The 21,699-nt window shown below is 36.2% G+C and overlaps 2 protein-coding genes across 3 annotated transcripts; one reads left to right on the top strand and one right to left on the bottom strand.

Moving 5' to 3' along the window:
• Positions 1-194: 194 nt before the first annotated feature.
• On the bottom strand, positions 195-14,573 carry LOC120003420 (DNA replication ATP-dependent helicase/nuclease JHS1). Its single transcript, XM_038852405.1, has 34 exons — positions 14,015-14,573; positions 13,633-13,800; positions 13,336-13,557; positions 13,006-13,068; positions 12,662-12,868; positions 12,519-12,572; positions 12,377-12,438; positions 11,810-11,942; positions 11,579-11,689; positions 11,360-11,456; positions 11,090-11,172; positions 10,096-10,161; positions 9,521-9,676; positions 9,317-9,372; positions 9,169-9,226; positions 8,981-9,091; positions 8,836-8,892; positions 7,506-7,640; positions 7,143-7,397; positions 6,325-6,399; positions 6,018-6,139; positions 5,811-5,883; positions 5,588-5,692; positions 5,299-5,466; positions 4,525-4,594; positions 4,293-4,444; positions 3,160-3,237; positions 2,975-3,067; positions 2,744-2,881; positions 2,327-2,366; positions 2,121-2,194; positions 1,831-1,968; positions 1,182-1,301; positions 195-549 (listed from the first exon to the last, which is right to left on the bottom strand). The coding sequence occupies exons 1-34, from the start codon at positions 14,486-14,488 to the stop codon at positions 379-381; spliced, it is 4,185 nt and encodes a 1,394-aa protein (XP_038708333.1). The 5' UTR covers positions 14,489-14,573; the 3' UTR covers positions 195-378.
• Positions 14,574-15,605: 1,032 nt separating this feature from the next.
• Positions 15,606-21,509, top strand: LOC120004054 (UMP-CMP kinase 3-like). Of its 2 annotated transcripts, XM_038853275.1 has the most exons (10): positions 15,606-15,695; positions 17,335-17,395; positions 17,785-17,836; positions 18,428-18,545; positions 19,307-19,463; positions 19,616-19,696; positions 19,791-19,898; positions 19,983-20,051; positions 20,751-20,796; positions 21,312-21,509. In XM_038853275.1, exons 2-9 carry the CDS (start codon positions 17,366-17,368, stop codon positions 20,760-20,762), a joined length of 627 nt encoding a protein of 208 aa, XP_038709203.1. In that variant the 5' UTR covers positions 15,606-15,695; positions 17,335-17,365; the 3' UTR covers positions 20,763-20,796; positions 21,312-21,509. The 2 variants fall into 2 exon arrangements, with proteins under 2 accessions (XP_038709203.1, XP_038709202.1); XM_038853274.1 differs by lacking the exons at positions 20,751-20,796; positions 21,312-21,509 and having other exon boundaries at positions 19,983-20,223.
• Positions 21,510-21,699: the final 190 nt, after the last annotated feature.

Raw genomic sequence — 21,699 nt, forward strand, 5'->3', positions numbered from 1 at the left:
ACAAAATGGAACAAATTTACGCTTCAGATGACCGGCATAAAATGTTTGAACATTTAGTAATCGAGTTGAAACATGACCAATCTTTTTATGACTATAAATTACATTAACCCATGAGTTATGATGCCGGTATAACCTAGAAAGAAGTTAACAATTGAAACACAGCTATATAAACATCAGCTATATATATGTGAGCATATATCGAAAGGCAAATATTTACATTTCCAGAAGCAAAATGGTACATCTTTTCTGAACTTTTTCTGGACTTCTGTTTCTTTCTGCCTTTACATATGCACATTGTTTAAAACTGTTACAGCTTACAAGTTACAACTTACAACTACCAAAATTTTCATATACAATAACAAAGACTGCAAAAATGGCCTAAATATGAGATAATCTCAAGCGAGAACACCTCTTCAGCACTCCTTTCTCGTCAATATCCGTCTTGGACAAACTCAAAATGCCTGATTGTTCATCAACCTTATTGATGAGAAGCTTCAACAATGGAAACTTTGATAGGGTTGCACAGGAACCTACCAGGATCAACTTTTTCTGCACAGAGAACAGCAAACTACTTCACCATGATCATTCTATAATAAAAGGACAGTTAAGGAATTGCATGGTGCAATTGGACGTGGTTTGAGAGGACCTGGAGACCAACTGAAAATTACTTATTTTTATCTTAAAAAGGTACGGAGCCAAACCAAACCAAACCAAACCACAAGATTATGGTACTATTCTAACTGTAATTTGATGTGGAGAGAAAACTCGCAACTGTAATTTGTCAACACATATCATTTTGTCTTTTCGCTTGAACCAAAACATATAGTCAGCTCCATTAAACCAAATAACGCAAACCCCTCTAGCTGAGTGTTTTGCTCCTACCCACCTGCCCTTTGGGTCAGGGTTGGAATTCCCCCATACCCAAAATGCTTCCCTATAAAAGAATAATAGTAATCCTAATCCTTAAAAGACAGCCTCGATATACAATTTGACAGATCTATATCCAAGGACAATGATGCTTTTTCATTTTCCATTTTCTGCGTTTATCATATGCAATTTTAACAATTCTCTATCAGAAGAAAATCAATAACTAGTATGAATTCCAAGTAAACAAGAATTCCCACTGAATTTTTAACAGAAAAACAAAGGATGAATCCACATAAGCCCTTTATGATGCTTACCTTGGCACGAGTAAGTGCGACATTAATCCTATGCCAGTCTCCAAGAAGTGATGAAGAGCAGTTCCTTGGATTTTCACTAGACCTGACAAAGGACACCAATATGCAGTCCTTATCTCTTCCCTGGAGAAAGAAACAGATGGTTTGTAAGAGAATTTTGTACTCGCCATCTAGAGTAAAAGGTTAAAAAAAAAAAAAAAAAAAGTAGACATCTCCTCTGCACAAGACTCCTAGAGTGAGCAGGCCGGGGGCATAATAGATTTAAGAAGCACAAACCCACAAAAAAGCATTGGCAAAGATGTATTATATATTTAATCCAACTTGTTTGGCAGGGTTCCGGAGAGATCCAGCCCTTATATCTGTATTTTTTTAACAAGGCAAAGACAGGATATCAACTACTGTCTCAAGTGCAGACAAAAGTTGAGATTTAAGAGAAGCACAGCCTCTATGCACATTTTAGCTAGCAAATTGGTAGACCCAGACCATCTAAAGGAGCACAGCCATTATTCCTGAATCTTATCACATGCCACACGTAGCAGAAAATGAGACGATGTGAACTATTTAACAACCATTTCAAAACTCTCAATGACATCAACCCAAGTTCAGAAAAATGAATAAGAATCAATTTGGATAATAAGTGATCCAGCCTGACCTGGTATTTGTCAATGGTATGTATCTCCACAGAAGTAACGTTAACAATGAGACGGATAAGACTTGTTTGCGAGTTATAGGGGGTAATTATGCCAACATCTTCACCTTCGATACCAGAGTTGACTAGTTCCTCTGCAACCTATTGATTAACGATGAAAATAAACAGAATAGATTCCATTCAGTAAACCTCCTAGCAGGTCAGATGGCTAGCAATATTGGAAATTTAATGGAAATAACCACTATTATTAGGTTACAGGAATTAAGCATGACACGTTGCTTGGAGGATCATACCTTTGCAATTATGTATGCTTCGGTGGGGTTATTTACAGTCTTTTGTTCTCTTGTTTCAAAGGCACACATCTTATCTGGATTTTGGAAATTGGAGACGGTTAGAGAAAAACAAAAGAAACAAATAAAAAAAATCTTATTCAATGGCCAAGAGAACAGAAAATGATAAAAGAAAGAGTAAGCTAAACAACATAGCAATATGTGCTTACCAGTATTAATAAATATAACAGGTTTGCTTGGATTTAAAACCTGCAACATGATCATATTATTTGTTTCATTTTCAGTCACTATACATTGAAATTGATATCTTGAAGAGTAAAAACCAATTTTAATTACACAAGGTAATTGACAATTTGCTTCAAACACCAAACATCTCACCAAACAAATAAACCCAATACTTTGAATCCCATAATATTGGCCCATCAAAAAACCATGTTAAAGTTTATTAGATTGACATGGCTGATGAATTGATTTAGAACAAAGAAAATGGCATCCAGAAACATATCGGCTTCAATTACATGCCAAAGCTTAAGATACAAGAAAGCTATCAGCAATGTAAATACAAAACCTGACCTTTTTTGTTCAATTCAGTAGCAGATAAACGAACATCAGGAGAGAAAAATCACCTCATTTAGCCAGGAACAACGAGGCCGTAAACTTGAAAGTTTTAGTTTGGCATTAGCTATTTCAGAAGAACCACAACGCAATCTCTCTCCGTATATTAAGGCATTTGATAGGTCCATAATTCCTTGACACATACGATACTGCACACAAACAATGGGGTAAATTGACCTAAGATAGTTGGGCAAGCAGAGGAAGACGTGAGCAATAGGTATTCAATCTGAGTCCCACAAAACCTGGCTTCGTAATGCCGATATTGCTTGAGGATGTGCTTCTGAAAGCCTGCAAAACAAACTTATTCCCATTCCATTTTCTCGAGCCTCTGCACTCTGCAAAAAAAATTAGAACCTAATGAGCTAAAAGTATGGGTGAAATGAAAAAAAAAAATTAATAAAGAGCTCTAGGTGCATTGTGGATATACCTGGACTAGGGGAGGTAATTGATAATGATCGCCAACAAGGACAAATATTGAAGCAAACATCAAAGGTCCCAAGCATACCTGATATGATGATAATTCATTCATAATAAAATAGACTAAGGAGTTCAAGCAAGGATTTTTCAATTAACATCTTGCAACATCGAAGAATCGAAACAAGCAATAATGAGACGAAATTCCATCGAGTTGCAAAAAGTACACTGAAAGAATTCATATCAGATAATATATTATTGCATAAATCGCCACAATAGTCCTCCAGTCCCCCAAGGAAGACAGGAGAATTAACCAAAACCTTTTAGAGGGGATACAGTACTTTTGCAATAAAACAAAACTCACATATTTTTTTATCATAAATTATTGAAGATGTTTGCTAACTTACAGGAAAAACAACTTGACGACAATTTTCACCCATACTTTACAAGACAAGTACAATTCCTGAATTCCTAAGAAAGAAGTCTGCTCTTGGAAATACTGGATTTAGTTGGAATTGATAAAGCATCATCTCAAATCTCATTCAGGAAGAGAATTTTTGACTTTTAATATATCAAGGAAAATTATCTTAAACCATAATGCTTTTTAGCAGCCACAGGAAGCATCCTTCTTAGAAAGTTAGACAACATCCTCTCACCACTTTATCTTGAACAGCTGCAACAATAGAAGAAGATGCTGAATTTACAATACCATCATTGCAACTTATCTTAAAAATTATTCTGGCTGGTGTTGTGTCAAGCTTCTTGTCTAGGCCAATTTTTCTAAATTTAATCCTATGATACAATAGTACATTATCCACTATCCTGCCACATTTTTACAGTTTTTATGTCATAGCTTTTCATTTATCAAACAAACCCTAAATGCCAAGGCAACATATTAGTATCTCCCCGCAAAAATAGTAAGTCCAAAACAACAGGTAACTATTACATTAAAGAATCTTTGCAAGGTTGAGGTCTCTCTCATATTGGAATAATCAACTTACAGAGATTTTATTGAGTATACGTAATAATATTATCGGATCTTCTAATTATTTCATCTTACTAGTCACTAGGTCTTCTTCTAGTTGAATTGAAATAAGGTCCAGAACAACAGCGAGTACAAGCCACTTAGAAAGAAAGAGTACTAACTGGTAGGGTAGTCTGTCCAGCTTCATCCATGATGCATACGTCAAATCTTTTGTTGGCTAGCAAGGGATTAGTAATTCCCAAGCAAGTTACAGCAACAACTTTGACTTGGTCAAGTCTCAATTTAATCTCTTCGACACTGTGCAAGTTTGTTGCTATCACAAAATGTTTAGTTACAACATGGAGGAGCAATAAACTTTTCTTTCAAGAAAGCAATCATCATTAGTGATCTCACCAGAAAAGCAATTGGCCTGGATTTCCTCGTGCACAGCCTCATGTCTTCCAATACGTACAAAGTCAATACCCTGTGGTTTTTTCACTTTCAATAATGTGCGAGAGGGAGAAAAGTACTCATGTATTGTGGAAAGTAAATAATCAGTGATTTTACGTCATGTCCTGCTATTATAAATATAATTTTGATGTTTAGTTCATTGCAATTGTCATCGATGACAAAGCATTTCATACCAAAAGAAAGGGAATTTCAGGGCCTGAACCCAACAAAGAAATTACATTCCTCCCATGCACTGTACCACGATTAGAGAAAGCTTATCATAAATAAAGATGGCTTTAGGAAGCATTCCATTGGGTTTCTGCTACCTCCCAATTATATGACATTCAAAAAAGAAAAGAACAAAAGCAGAAGTAGAAAGAAAGTAATTTACCAGAGTTTCTAAACAAGGTTTACGTTAACCATCTATCATTGCAGTTATTTAAGGTCTTGCACATTTTAATTTTTTCTATTCCTATCAAGGCTCCAGCAGTGGAAGCCATGCCAGGAAAGGGCAAGATCTTTGCAGCCTTAACCCTTTCTTTGCGAAGACGCTGCTTCCAATAGTTGAACTTGCAACCCTGAGGTTCCAGTGAAGCAACTTTACCACTAGGCCAAAGATTAGGCCTTTATCCTATTATGTTCCTATACTAACTGAAAAATCTGCAGACACCAATAGATTACACAAACACAGAGGCAAGCATTTAACTAATGTCACAAGATGTAAACATTGTAACTCGCCTGAGCTTTCAACTTGATCAGTAAATTGTCAACAGCAGAATTTGTGTAGGATGTAAGCAAAATGGAGGAACCTCTCAGCAACAAGGCCTTCACAGCATGCACCATGGTAGAAGTCTTGCCTGTCCCAGGCATTCCTAGTATTAGAGCATAATCTTTGGCCGTAAGTATCTGAAACAGTATTCATAGAATTTTAAATAATATTTAACCCTCAGTAAAACTAAAGAAAACAAAAACAGAGAGAGAGAGAGAGAATCATCAGACTAAGTGATGACATTAATTTTTGAAAAACCTTCAGAATAGCCCGACGTTGATCATCATTCAAATTCTTCTCCGACCATATGTAAGATATAGCAGGATCTTGGCTAAATAAACATCCACTGTCAAACCTAGGAGCCTACAAATAACTCAAGTTTGCAGAGCCACAAATTAGAACAGAAATGAATGAAAAAGGCTAAGGATGAGCAAAAGCTTGTAACTCCAAAAACAAATCAAGTGACCATGCTGAACTATACCTCAAGGTCAACAATCATCTTCCTGAGGTGGGAACTTCGAACTGTTGGGAGAAATAGCTGTATAAGATTGTACCTAAAAGTAACAATAAGCATGAAATTCACCCAAAGGCATATCAATTATCCTGAAAGGCATGATGCTACAAGAGGGAAATGGGGGATTAAAAAAGAAGAGAAATCATTAAGAAAGGATTAAGGTTGAACAACTACCTCATAACAGAAAATGATGTCATAAATTCATCCTTGCTCATCTGCCAGACTTCCTGAAGAAGATCATATGCCTCAGAAGAAGGATTGCTCCCTGGCAGCCTTAGTCGCTTAGAGAATGAAACCTGGAATTGTTGCACGCAAGTCAGGTTTTAACTAAATAATTCACTTGAACATGATCATGATATTTAGCACTACCATGTTCCTAAACTAATAAAGCAAACAACTTTGCAAAGCATGTCAATCTTATGAGTCAATGGTCACTATACATGAATACAACGAATAACTGAAATAATAATATTTAGCTTACAGAAACATGTTTCCGGCTAATATCCGTTATAATCCCTCTTGCTACATTAAGACGGCCAGATTCTGTGCTGAGTACCTAGTAGAGGAAACATTTACTTATTAATAGGTTAAAGAGAAAAGTTAAAACATAAAATAAGGAAAGAATATAGTGTAGAGATGGCTGATCTGATCACAAAGTACAACTTTAGCAACCTGTCAGTGAAGAACAATAGATTTAATGGAGTAAATTACATTCGACCAATGAATTTGGGTAACATAGCAAGATAGAATTGGATATTCGAACATGCCAAGTGAAAATTTTAGCTTATAAGCTTTAAGTTAAGGCTCAAAAAACTAAGGATTTCCTTTAAGCATAGCTCCACAATGTGTCAATCATGGAAAAATTCAGGATAGCAAAATGCTTGAGGACACTTCCAGAAATTGGAGATAGCAATTAAACAGAAACACATACTTATGCAAATTGTTAGGAGTTGCTTGTTAGGTGATTAAATATTGGCAATTGAAGTTACAAACCCAATGCTTCAGATACATTTCCGGCGGCCTTGCAGCCTGATGGCATTTCCTCTCTTCATGAAATGAAATGCAAGATGAATTCATGGGCTCTACCAATTTGCGTGTGTGAGGAAACTTACTAGAAGAAATGAATAAATGAAAAGGACAATATTGCTTCTTATGATTTCACAGATAGAAAAAGCTATTGCAGGCCTTCATGAAAGGATCAGGCAGATAAAATTGGCAAGCTCTAAAAAATTCTGGATGAAAAAGTTCACAAGTCGTCAAAAGGTAGGTAGTTAACAGCAAATAAAAAAGGAAATATACCACATAGTCTCCCGTGCTAAGAGTACAATCCAATTCAATTGTAGGAGACAAAGCACTATTTGTTGAATCTCCCACAGAAGCATCTACATTGCGAGATGGTGAATGCTGATGTACAAAACGATAGATGAAGCGATCATCATTATGAGACTTCTGAAGTTGAAGTTCGTCTGAAGGATCAAGAACAATGGAACGAAGGCAACTAGCAGCTTGATCAGTCTTCAACTTTTGCGCAAGCAGTGTTTGTTTCTTTCCAAGCTGGAAAAGGTGAAAAAAAAGAAGAGTATGAGCACCTCAACCAAATGCACCAACCTTTTAAGGTAAGGGTGTCAGATCACTACAATATCCCTTCAGTGACTTCAATACCTGCATCTGTTTGGCTTCTAAGTCAATCAACCTATCCCAGTGTCGAAGGAAAACAATATGAGAAGTTGTTAAGTGGGAAACACGCGAATGAAAGATTTCACCCAATCCGCTACTCTCTACAGTTCCGCCATGGGCCTGCAACATTTACAACAATGACAAATGATATATACCATGTGCATGATAGATCTATGAAGCCAATTGAAAAAATCTGGTGATTGCAAGATAGATACTGACTAAACATTTAAAATACGTAGTAAAGCCCCTTTTGTGAGGCCTTAATATTAGCTAAAGGCTAACAAGGTATGAAAGCATATGTGAATCAGCTGGTACTCCCAATGCTTAAGATCCTACCATATGTCATCATCGTTATACCAAACTAGGACAGATGACATGGATTCCTCCATAGTCCATAGGGTAGCATCCCCCATCAAACTAGGACATATGAAATGGACCTACAACAGGTCATTTTTCAAACCCCTTGAAATAAAATTAGAAAGGTTCCCACCTGTACTCATCTCATTTAATAATCAATCATACATATTGGAGTCAACCTAGAGATCACAAGCTCAATTCCTAAAAACACACTCTCTACATATTATACGGGGTAAGATCTACGTACATTCTGCTTGTCCTTAATCCCGCCCACTGGCCACTGCGGGATCTTGTACACGAGAGTTGCTTATTTTTATTTTTTTTACATATTGGAGTCCACATTGACTGACTCATGCACAAGACATTCTTGGAACCATATAAATGTGTATGTATCTGCGAGCGTGAGTATAATTTCTCATCATATAAGTTTAGCCATTTTCAAGTTTACAACTTCTGTCTTGTTTCAGATGCTTTAGCCAAAATTAATTTCAAAATATGCCAAAGAGGAAATGCACAACCTTACTGCATTAAAGAAGTATGTCATAAATTAAATAGATCATTGAATGATGTCAGTATGACAATGTATTTGAATGTAGAACCAAAAGCTCCAGGTTTCTCTTTCGCATGTCCAAGTCAGATAGAACCTGCCACCTCAATATCAGTCTCGTGGGAAGAGGACATTGGATTATGGGAACAAGGCCACTGGCTTAAAGCAAATACTGAAAAGGTAACGTGGCCATTTTAATGCATGCAAATGCAAGTGAATACACAAATGTAGGTGCCTTCAAAATTTATACAGTTCCAAAAATTAATAATTGTTGCTAGTCTCAGCAAGTCAGCATGCAAAGATATTCAATGGCTTCATTTCTGAGAGCAAAAAAATAAGGGACAAGCTATCATAAACAACCAATTCAGACCAACAATTTGCATTCCTTGAACTTCAGGATCAAAAGATTACCTTATGATAGATGCTACAAACATCAAGATGGCGGCAACTCTTGCACATATTTGGAATCTGAACAGAAGAAATGAAAAACTTCCATTGCAGTACAGTAACGATTATTTATAAACAAGCAATTCAAATTATTCAGCGGTATCCTCACCTGTAACATTGGGGGAAGTTCTTGAGTTGTTGATGCCTTAAGAATATCATTTGCAAGTTCATTACGACTCATGATTAGTCCAACCAAGTCAGATCTTCGAACCTTGATTCCCTAGAGAATGGAAAACAAACACTCAATAGTCTTCAAACACAGAAAGTCCTAGATAGTATCTGTATCTCCAATAATACCTGTGTCCCATCTGACTGGAGATAGTATAAAAGACCATTATCAATATGCTTTAGGTACCTGAAAACAAGACATTCCAACAATTTTCTGAATCTTCAAATTAGAGGTGTATCACCACAAAATTCAGAAAGAAAGTAAAACCATGCGCACCTCTCAGACATAAGGAGAGTGTATAAGATCACTTGAGCGCGGTGTTCTGTAGATGACTGCATAAATTAAGCTTTGAGTTTGGAGGATGATAATATCTAAGAAACGATTATGATCTATGAGCGTTTCCCAGAAATTACTACAATTAAATTATTCTGACAGCATTTTCTTGCTGCAAAGAATTGTCAGTAAGGACTATATACTTGCCTGGCCATTGGGTACTTTTCCAGTTTTAAACTCTAAAGGCATAATCTTCTCTTTCACTTCATTTTTCTTTGATTGAAATTTTACTCTGAGAGAAGCATCAATCATTCCTTTCAAACCATATTTAGGGGCCCATGCCATCTCCTCAATATCAATTACCTGCACATAAAATTGGTCAGTGTATAGAACTAATATTTTAACATCAAAGCAAAGAGCAACTATAGAGTAAGTTGCATCATTTGAGTTCAAATTCTATATACCTGCCAGTAGTAAAAGCATCACTCCAAATAAATCAAAACTATCATGATATGTTTGAATGAGGATGCACTGGTCAAATGCATATGAGAACTACCCAAGAAATCAAACATCAGCTGCGGACATGTTGAAAACCATGCATGGCCAGGTCATTTCCAAACTTCATGCACTGCCAGAAAATAAATGAAGTGCATGGGCACCAAAATATATGAACGCTCCAAGAAGGTACTCAAGTGAACCATGGGCTTCTCTGTGGAATGTATATATTTAAATGTGACTTTGGGAGAGAGAAAACATAACTAGGTCCATAAAAGATGTCTGACCTCAGATATCCCGACTTTGCTCTGCCCATCCTCAGATCCAAAATCAACGGTGGAGGCTTTTGAATCCTGTAAACAACTTAATCAAATCAGGACAGCAAAAGGGTTCTCACGTTTTCTGTATTAGGCAATGGTGTCAATCATTCTAGTAGGCACATACATGTTGGAAAGGAACTGAGCTCCAAAAGTTAAAGGAGGTTATTACTAAGGGATAAATAGATTTCAACAATGAACCATAAAACAGCAGATAATACAGAAAAAGAAGAAGAAGAAATGACACCTATACTGGATATAAAAAGATGCCAAGTCCAAAACAGGGTAGCAATGGCTTTAAGGTAGATTGATCTTGCACGCCAAACCAAACTGGAATTTAAGCATTGATAGTAACTTGAGCCAGCCCATATAAAAGAACAAATATGAGGGACACAATCACATGAATGCCCTTGAAAGCATACAACTATTAAAATCTCTGCAAGTTTCTAATTGCAGTAAGGTGGATTCAAGAAGTCCCATTGTCAATAAACAGATTGAGCCGCAGGCTTGGACTTGCAAAGAGAATTATTATTGGTTGATCCGAGGCAGGGTAAAAACATAATAATAGTTGATGTTGTAATTGTGTTGCTCTTCTTGACGTAATCTACCACTTTCCCAGTTTATTTTGCGACTCTTTTTTATTTTCTGAGTTTCTTATTCCTTCAATCCTTTAACTCTATAAAAATTTTAACATAATTCCATTTGGGCTCCGTTTGTACTCTAGACTCTAGTTGAGTGTCCTTTACTTTAATACAATTATTATAAAACAAAGAAAAAAACTCAATTTTTTTACGGCTGAAGCTAAATTAACGCGGTAAGTCATAAGGAATAAGCATGCACAAGTGTGGCCCACAAAATACATAACAATTCTGGTGAGCCTAGACTGACATTAACACAATGAAGGAAACCTAATGCCACAATGTAACCAAGAACAATATGGAACAACACTGGAAATTTGGCACACCTGAGAATCTCTAAAGACGACAATCCAATTTAACATTTTCGGGATAGCCTCAATCAATGTTTTGAGCATATCATTTTCGTTGCCTGCAAATTCCGCAGGGATCAGTAAGATTTCATGTGAACTCAAAAAATAGAGTTTTTAAACAGAATATAGCACATGAAAAAAATTGGAGCATGGTTCCACAAGTCCATTTTCCTTGCGGAGTCCAAAAGATGCTGCCTGTAAGAAAGGCAACCAGTAGAATAACATGTTTTAAATATAAATATCAACCTCCACAGGCATATAGGCTCTCAATGTTTTTCAGGAGCACTATTCTTGCATAATCCTTCAAGAACTTTATGGTAGGAAACTCCTTCATGAGTCCAGCCTGGAGAAGGAAATATGGTTGACGCCTCATAAAACAATAGTGAGGGGGAGAGAGAGAATTTGAAAAAGTCAAATAAAATCAGAAAATTTTCAGAGGTAAAGAATTTCAAACCCATGTAAAACCTGAAAAATTTGGTGCAGCATGGTACCGATTAATGCTGCAGTTGAATGCTCACTGCTTCTTAACCTCTCATCCAGAACAGTTCGTCTAGAACAGCTGAAACTAGCAGCGACCTGAGAGTGTTTTGATATATTAGGATGTATTATAGTACGTTTGGAGAATCTAGAACATGCACCTGTACATTACAAAGCAGATAAAGCATGGACAACAGATTTAGAAAACATGACAGTTACCCGAGTTCCTGAGACCAGAATGTCTGGGTGAACAATTATAAGGTTATTTTCACGATCAACGTCACATTTTCCCTTCTCATCAAATTCACCAATAACATTTACAGTATCACCAGGAGCAATGATGCTGTAATACCTAACCAAAAAAAAGAGATTTATTGTCATGCAAGTCATTAGAATATCAGAAGGTTAACAACAAGATACCAATTCATGATATAGTACAATTCAAAATTACTATTATGTAGAGCTCTTTTTTAACCCAAGAGCATCTAAAGCACCCACGCAGGGGGGGGGGGGAGGAAATCACATATGAAAGAAATTGTGCATGGCAAAGACAAAAATATGGTAAAGTGAAGATGTTCTTGAAAGAACAGAAGAAAAAAAGATCCTAGTTCCACTGAGAAGTTTAAGGTTAGGAAAAGTCTTTGAAGTAAGCAAAAGAATTTTTAATATAGACACAAAGTTCTATTCTGCATAATCTACATGTACTAAAAAAATGCATAAAGAATGACGATGAAAGAAACTGTATAAATTCAGATAAAAATGGTGGGAAAATGTTCAAATACTTACCAGTCTTCCCACAAATAAACAGATCGCTCTTCTCCACTTTGCTCATTTAGTAAACGAAGGATCTGAAAAGAAATAAATATTTTTAGTACAGAAAACTTGTGTCCAAGCCATGCAGAAAATTACAAATAGAGATAGCTGAGACCTTATACGTCTGCTGAGCACCGGAGCCATCGGCAGACCCACGCTTCTCATACACCTACAGCCAAGATACAAAGGAACATTGTTGTTTCCCTCCAAATGACCCAGTAAAGGAAAGCCAATCTCATGAGAAAAAGATGGGTATACCTCTAATACAAGGAAATAAGAATCAGATGAAGGCCGAGCGACTTCTTCTGGTGAATCCACTGACACTCTTTCGGCAGGAGGATTGTGCTTACCAAGCAACTTATCACTGTTTTTACTTTGAACTTTCAATGATGAGTCTGTCCCATTTGATCGTGTGTCTTCAACAGAAATTGCATCTTCAACTTGATCTAAAAGTTCAAGCAGTGCCTATAAGAGCAAGAAAAAGAAAAAGAAAAAAGGAAAGAACGCATATTGATGTGGTTAATTATAAGGCAAACTGGGTGAAGATGTATGCAATTGTCAAATTTCAGCAATGATCACAAGAGAAATCTGATTATGCATACCTTTTTATGGTGCCGCAATTCTAGCTGATCAGATATCCCATTGCAGGTAACACCATTAGCAAGCTGCACTTCAAAGCAGATATCAGGTTACTGAAACAATCTAAAAAAGTTGATACAACTTCCATTTAGTATGGAGTAGACAATTTCTCTTCTTACATCATCTACAGCTTTTGCTTCCAGAAATAAAATAATCACCTCAAAGAAAATATGAGTAAATTTAATCCAACTTCCGTTATGGTATTAAATAACAAACTTTCGAAGATACACTTGCTCATCCCAATTATAAGAGAAATCATACAAAACATTGAGAATGATGTAATTAGTAATTACCTTACTGTGGGAAAAGGATAGAGATGGAGGAGTAAGAAAGGGACTTTGTTGACTACAAAGGCCGCTATTTACATCATTTGCAGTGCCATGAAAATCTGTATCTTGGAACGGGTTTACCCTTTTCAAACCAAACTTGTTGGCAGATAACAAAGATCTTTCAGTGGACTTTGGTCTTGGAGAAGAAATCCACTCCTCAATCTCTTTAGCAGTACCAGAAGTATTCTGCAGCATTTTACAGTTGAGTAACCATCTAAAAACATTCTGATACCACAATAATATTCTAAAGTGGAAACATGCCTTATTTTGTGAGCATTTGTGAATAGTCAAAGCGTTGAGCCTTGAAGAATCTGCCAACACTCTTATCATCTCTGGCATGTGCTTTGACACTGATTGGAGTTTTTCGTTCACCGGAGATATTTTCCAGGTAATTTCATCACCACCATCATCCTGGCTTTGCTTTATCAGCTATCAAATATTGCATTCAAACCATCATTATAGCACGTATATCTCAATCATTTCCAAGCAACACAAATAAAAGGCAAACATTACCCACATAATATGCAGAGCGGAGAGGCTTTATGTGACTCTACCACATGATTGCCAATAATAGAAAAAGAAAAATCTACGACGACTGCATGACCCAAACCCTAAATAATGGTAAGATTGAAGTACAATTTACCATCCCAGGAGAGAATTTGAACCGCTTAAGTGATATGGACTTGGGAACGTCCGGGGACACCTCAACATCAATGGATTTCGTAAGGAGATCTTCTGGAGGCGTATTCTCAGTTTCTTCATTAAACTTAATTTCCTTTAACCTCGATGAATTTTTATGGTTGTCCGAAATAGAAAGAACTGAACTGGGTGCCTTCTTAGGGTCTTGAGCACCTGAAGCGGCACCCGTCGTGCTATTCGCCACTGATTTTCGATCAATTTCAGATTCACTTGCAGTGTTGGAGCGAGGAGACGTTTCACTAATGGAAGATGGTTTAGAGTTCTGGTGGATAGGAACTGTGGCGGTCTTGAGGATCTGAGATTGGGAGTGGCGTTCGAAGAAATGTTGGATGCCGAACTTCGAAGGCTGCGTGTGTTGATTCGAATTCGATTTCTTTGATGTTGAAGAAGACGCGTTCGATTTCTTTCTGGGAGGCATTTCTCAAGAGCTGACAATCTAGTCCAGTTAGGGCTTTTCGCTTCAATGGCTTCCACTCTGACATATCTTCGGCGCAAAGGGGACCCGTTCGGTTTCCCGCCCAAACTTTTCTCTTTTTTTTTTTTATCTTGGTGGGAATTCGGAAATGTTTAATTGGGATGGGCCTTTGAGGCCCAGTCATTACTTTCCTCAAAAGTAGAAGCCCACTGATCCGCACAGACTTCAGCTCTAACGGTCTAACCCGTAACTTTTTAACCCACTAAAGATGAACCTAGGCCCAATAATGAACTTTGAATGATTACTTCGGCCTTCGGGTAATCTTGTTTTATTGGGCTTAGCCAGACCAATTAATAATCCATGGCAGTTGGAAATTCAAACCCAAACCCATTAAAGATAATGTCTGTTTTGAGTACCAGTTCATACGAATTTATTCTTAATAAGCCGTCGTTAATGATTCTTAGATCTTGAAAACACTCATATGTGTAAGAGGTATAAGAACTTTACTTATATTGGGTTAAGTTATGTTAATCCGACGTTGAATATAAACATTGACAATGCCTAAACTCCCATCATATAAAGATGATATGAGTGATGCCATAGACGTTTGAGATGCGGGGGCATCACTCAAATGCTTATTGTTGCAGGGGAATATAAAATGGTTTGGTCTCGTTGAGATATCATTCCTCACATTTACTAAAAGAACCTACAACATTTATTGTTGGTGTACCCTTTAAATCACGCAATCAGTAAATAAAGTTCTATTTCTGTCATTCACATCGACGTAAAACGTTTGATTATGGATGGCAAAACTATGTCGAGTAGTTCGGATAATCGAATTTATCGACTCAAATTAAACTAAGTTTAAATATAAATTATATTTTCGAAACTTGGGTTAAAACATAAATTTTTTGCGGGTTTAAAATCTGGTCATACCCAAACACTGAAAGATTATCCAATTTATTTATTTAAACTCTAATTCAAATTAAATTATTGTTTGATTTATTTATCCGTAATCCAATACAAATTAATATCGGGATATATAAATACTCCTATACAGATGCGAGTGGAATTACATTTCAAACATCTCTATTTAAAGGCCGCAACGCGTTTTAACTTTCGCGTCATTTGTCACGGACCTCTTGCTCAGATCTCATTTCCCTCCACTTTCTTATCTATCTCTCTCGCGCTCTCTCGTTTGTTTCTGAAGGTTAGTTGCTCTGATCTGCCTCTATTTCGTATCAGCTTGATCTATGATTTGGAATCTCTTGCTTGCATTTTTTAAGCTGGAGCTTTCTTTGGTGATTAATTGGTGTTTCTTCTGTTGAATTTTTTTTCATGCATTTCTTGTTGATCTCCAATTTCATCCGGATCTGAGCAGGTTACATCGTGATCTCGTTTCCTTTTGAGTTTCTCGCGCTATGTTTGGTTGCTGAGAAAACTCATGAAATTGTTCTATGTTTTGAATCTATTATTTTGTTAAGTTTATTGTGTTTTTGAATAAGGAGCAGAAACTGAAACCGATGCAGAAATGTCTCGTTTATAAAGTTAGATTTAATTGAGCTTGATGATGTTATAGGTTTGCCATGCAAATAGAAGGCTAAATGAGTCTTCACTTGGATCTGAGCAGTTTTGTTCTGTACATGCTTGTTTTTTCTTTGTACATTGCGTTATTGTTAGTATTTTTGAAATATAATTTGCTAGAAATGAAATTAATCAAAATGATTTTTCTGATAAGCAATGAATCAAAATGATACCTGCTCAGATACGCACAGGCATGCTTGGTTGTTTGAACTGAGCATATGAAATTTTCTGCAATGAAATGGGGGTTCCTGGCATCCATTAGGTGGATCTGTCGAGATTTGATTAAAGTACTACTGTTTATAAAATGAAAAACTTCTTGTTAGGTGTGTCTGATTACCATGGTGTTGAGTTTGGCACTGAGTTCAAATGACTTATAATACAAGGACAACTTAAGGGGATGATTCATGGTAAAAGTTGTTGGATCAATGTCTAAGTGGCTTATGGTGAAAGTTAAAATAATATTTTTGGCATGACAATTCAATAATCCATGTGTTTACATTGATCCAGTGCAGTCTAAAGGCAAATATGTTAAGTTGCCTTTAACTCTTGAAGTTGGAATATGATGTAGGAGTGTAGGACCAATATAAAAACTGAACGAATTAAATTTAGAGAGAATAAATTAGGAGAGAAGAAGGAATAAACCTAGAGACGTAAAAAGGAAGCCAAGAAAGGAGAGGACGTCAAGAAGAAACAGCAGCAGCCGAGGGTAGGTAATAGATACTTCTATTACCTAATGAATGCAAAACTTAGTAAACCAAGAGTTTTTGACTCTAAATAAATCCTAATAAAATTAAAACGGAAGTACTACATGTCCATAATTTTGGTGTCCATAATCTAGGTGGCAAGAAGTGTGGGGGACCATTTAATACAAAATGGTCCCATTACTTCTCCTCTTGCCACCTAGATTATGAACACTTATGGACATTAAAATTATGGACATATATCATTTTGGAAATTAAAAACACTAAAATACAAATTAAAAACGAAATGTTAAGAGACTTCTATCCCACATCAGAAAACCCACTGACATACCATATTAGAAGAGTACATCACACATAAGAACGCCACTGCAAGTAGATGTTGCTAGATTGTTAAATCAGGCCTGTGCAAATACTCAATCGATTCCTTTCTATTAGGTATTTTCTGTGCAAGTTATAGTTGGTTTGTGTGATCTGTAATTGAAAACGTGTGTTGTTCATTAAGAATTACAAAACTGGTACTCTTTTATTAATTTTGTAGATTGACTTTGTATTCTTTTGATGCAGACAATAACCAAACTCAAGTTAGTTAGTACTCATGGGAACTGCTGTTGATGCTGTGGCTAAGGTAATAGTCTGGTTAATTTGAGGTTGATGGCAGATTTATGGTAACACCTTGTTCTTCTTTTAGTTTTCATTTTATGCGTGATTCTTTTTCCCTTTTTTTGATGGGTGGGTACTGGGTAAGATGTTGTTCAGAAGGATCAGAAATGCAATCAATAGTTACTATTTATGGCGGAGTTTTGGGGGGAGGGAGGACAGAGTTGCTGCAGAAACATGTTTTCTTGTGGGAAAATATCCAAGAGGATTAAAAAGGGTGACAAGGATTGAGAGTCAGTCAAATGGAAATTCAAGATATAGGATCCTTAAATATTGGTTTAATAAAAAGGTTTTTATGTATTTTCATCCTCGATTTAATTTTCTGAGCGTTGATTTTTTTTTTTCATTTGGTTGTAGGAGGCAAATGGAAGTGTAACTGAGAAGAAGCCTACAGTTGTCTTTGTTTTAGGTAACTATCTTTTGCTCTAAGTGTTAAAATCTGTTTAATACAACTGTGAGGTTCTGAAATCTGTATTCAATTGTTCAAAACCAATTTAATTGTTGAATTTAGCTCCATTATGTCTATGTATATTTGCCATGGGGAAAACTGGCCATAACTTGTTTTATATATATGACATATACATGCATCACACATCACTGAGAAAGGTGTCAAGCCTATGGCATTATATTTTTCTCTCATTTGGATTTGATCATATGCAATTTGTGTTTCTGTTTTTATTTTGATAGTCTGAATGTACGGCAGGTGGAATTGCAATATTGTTCTATCTTCCACTATGTGCGGGCTTCAAACCAACTTTTTTCTTTTCTGGCATAATCTGTTAATCTGTAGGAATAATTCAACGAAGGGTCTTAATATTTAGGAAGTGCATTTATTTGTAAATTGCTGACTTGCGGTTGCAGTGCCTCTTTGATATTTGCAGTGTGTGTTTCTTGCTTCTATGATTATCTGCCACAATTATTTCCTCCAACCAGTTACCAGTTTATTAGGCAGATATCTTCCTATTTCTTATTATTGTGTTTGAACTTGTGTATTGACCAGGTGGCCCTGGTAGTGGAAAGGGTACTCAGTGTGCAAATATTGTCCAACACTTTGGATATACACATCTTAGTGCTGGAGATCTTCTTCGTGCAGAAATTAAATCTGGTTCTGAAAATGGGTATGGTGCCTTTTTTTTTTTACTTTTTTTAAGTTGTGATATTCACTTTGTATGAATGGTGTCAAATAAGACGTTTGCTTTTCAACTCTGTGCCAAGTATAAAGGCTTACAGAGCATATTTGTATTTTTACTCTGGTTTTAAATATTGTTGTATCTTAATTGTAAGCTTTGTTTTCTCTCTCATTGTTAATGGTTTTGGAAACTATGCTTATCTTCTCTTTGTAGCAACACATGAGCATCCTTTTTACTTTTATATACAAATTACAGGACCTAGTGGTAAAGTTACAGGGGTGCAAACTAATGGTCACGAGTTCAATTCCTTAAGGCGGTCTCTATACATATTATGTGGGAGTAAGATCTGCGTACATCCAGTCTGTCCCCAACCCCACCCACTGTGGAAGTATTGTGCATGGGAGTTATTTACCTTTTTACTTTTATATACAAATTGAGTAATGAGAATTTTCTGAGTCCATGGTTTTGTGGTTCAGATGTAAGATCAATGTTTGTATAATCTTCTGGAATTTTTCTGGAAATATGTTTTGTTGGATCTATTAAGTGCTTAATTTGTTCTGTATTGTGCTTTTGGCGTAGAGGGGTGGAGGTGAATGTATACTCATGATTAAACAGTATCTGCCTTTCCATCTATTCCTCACTGGAGAATATGTGATTGCGAAGTGCTTTAGAATAGGGAATATTTCTGATTGGAAAAGTTCCTTTCAACATCTTAATCATAACACTCTTTCTTTCCTTGTGCTCTACAGAACCATGATTCAGAACATGATTAAGGAGGGAAAGATTGTCCCTTCCGAAGTAACTATTAAGCTTCTCCAAAAAGCAATGCAAGAAAGTGGCAATGACAAATTTCTTATTGATGGTTTCCCCCGTAATGAGGAGAACCGTGCGGCGTTTGAAGCTGTTGTAAGCCTTCTACACAAACTCATGATTTAGTTTTATTATTTATTTATTTTGGCTGGCCATTGAAGGGCTTTCTCGTTGTACAATAGCTATTTCAGTATATGCTGAGTTTAAGAGTCATCGATGTATGTGCTGAAATTAAGTCCTTCCTGCAGACTAAGATCGAGCCAGAATTCGTCCTATTCTTTGATTGTCCTGAGGAAGAGATGGAGCAACGAATTCTGAGCAGGAACCAGGTTAGATAAATGTGATTTCTTTTTTTCTATATCAATATCCTCCTGTTTATGTTTCTGTTTCTGTTTCAATTTTATTTAATTTTTGTTAATGAAGGGAAGAGAAGATGATAATGTTGAAACAATAAGGAAGCGATTCAAGGTTTTTCTGGAGTCCAGTCTCCCTGTGATTGAGTACTATGACGCTAAGGGAAAAGTCCGAAAGGTAATGTTATCTGTGCAATTAGATTCTTTCTTTTCGTTCCTTTGTGTATTTGAAGCCATTGATCTTGTGGTGCTTTTGTTCCAGATTGATGCTGCAAAGCCTGTTGAAGAGGTTTTTGAGGCTGTTAAGACCATTTTTACTCCAAAGGAGAAGGTAAAATGTCATAGATGTGCTATCTTATAGGTTTTCTTCCTAATATACTAAGTGTATGGGAAAATGTAATTATGAAGGTTTGTGTTAATGCTCTTGAACTAGGAGCGCAATGTGCTGCTCTGACAATTTTAATTGTGTTGCTTTTGTTATAATAATTATGAATCTTAATTACTACTCAATTGGTCAAGCTTTGCCAGTTGTCTTCGTTGTCGAATGACTTCAAATGGATGAGTAATTTGCTTTTCTTCTGTACCCAAAACAAAGTGTATGCAATGATGCTTGAGCAGAAATGCCAGAAAATAGTATGGAATTATGGATATTGAAGTCTTTTGTTTACTGAATATTGGAACCCACTCTCTTCTTGTATAGATGTCACATGTACTTAAAGTTTTGATGCATAAAGTGAAAAATGTAATGAAGCGTGAATTAAAAATGACAATGACTCCTTCTGTTGATATTTATGAACCTTAGGGCAACTTAGGACATCTTCCTAAATATTGTGAAGAATAATTTTGAATTGATATGCACCTGGGATTAATGTTGGCAAAAATATGATATTTAAGCTTCTCGCCTCGTTGCCTGTGCTTTGTGGAGAGATCCACTTAGTAATGATTCGTACAAGTGCGCACTGTGCAGCAGTTTGATGTGCGTGACTTTTTTTTTTCCTTCCTCCTAATAATGTGTGTATATGATGTGCAGGCTGCTGCGTAAGATACTGTAGTTGGACCACAGAATTTCTTATGAGGTAATACTGTTATTTTCAGTTTTAAGAATAATGCTTTTTTACATATGCTGTTCAGTTTGTTATGTGGATAGTTAGTAAGCATATATGCACTGTATGTATATTTCATGCACAACAATAATTCAAATTTAGAATGGTTTGCGGGGATTTGTAATTTTCACTTTATAGATAGTTGATCATGTCACATGTTCAGAATATTCTTCTGCTGTTCTGTCCTGGATATATAAAAGTCCTCAGAAGTCGATATTACATTCTCAGGAATGTTGAAATTCTCTAGTAAACTTGTGAATGAGAATGAAGGTATCAAGTTTATGGAGAATCAGGTTCCTATTCTTAGTTAAAGGTGGATGATAAAGCAGTAACATCACAAATAACTTGAACTTGTCTGTGAAGAATCTTTGCATGCGTAATGTTAAATGTGTGACCAAATCTATCGCCGTAATTTTATTTCTCCTGTTCCTTTTTTTTTGACAAGCTTCTTGGATTATGATAAACGCCATTTTGACCCTATTTTTCAGGTATTGCTGTCATTCACCTTTACTATATGGGGCAGGTTTCATAGTTTCTAGGCGTATAGTCTATACATTTGAGTTATTTCCTTACTGTTTCATTTTTGTGACTGTATTTCCATAACAAGGTTAATAATAATACTGAGAACAATAGTCATAGTGCACCTGTTTGTGTGCTTAGTATGTTAATTGTTTGTTCTTCATTGACATCCTATCACTTCCTATGGTTGATCAACCAACATTACCTCTCATTTTCCTTTTTTTCTTTGGTAAAGCGCTTGCAAGCCCCATTGCTAGAGAATAAGAAGAAGAAAACAATAGAGAAACTGGGCTTGTCTCCAAAGCTTTCTGGTTGAGGAGGTAAAAGTGTCAAAGTCGGGAGAGGGAGAGGGAGAGG

Source organism: Tripterygium wilfordii, chromosome 8, assembly GCF_013401445.1.
Source record: "Tripterygium wilfordii isolate XIE 37 chromosome 8, ASM1340144v1, whole genome shotgun sequence".
Taxonomy (NCBI): Eukaryota; Viridiplantae; Streptophyta; class Magnoliopsida; order Celastrales; family Celastraceae; genus Tripterygium; species Tripterygium wilfordii.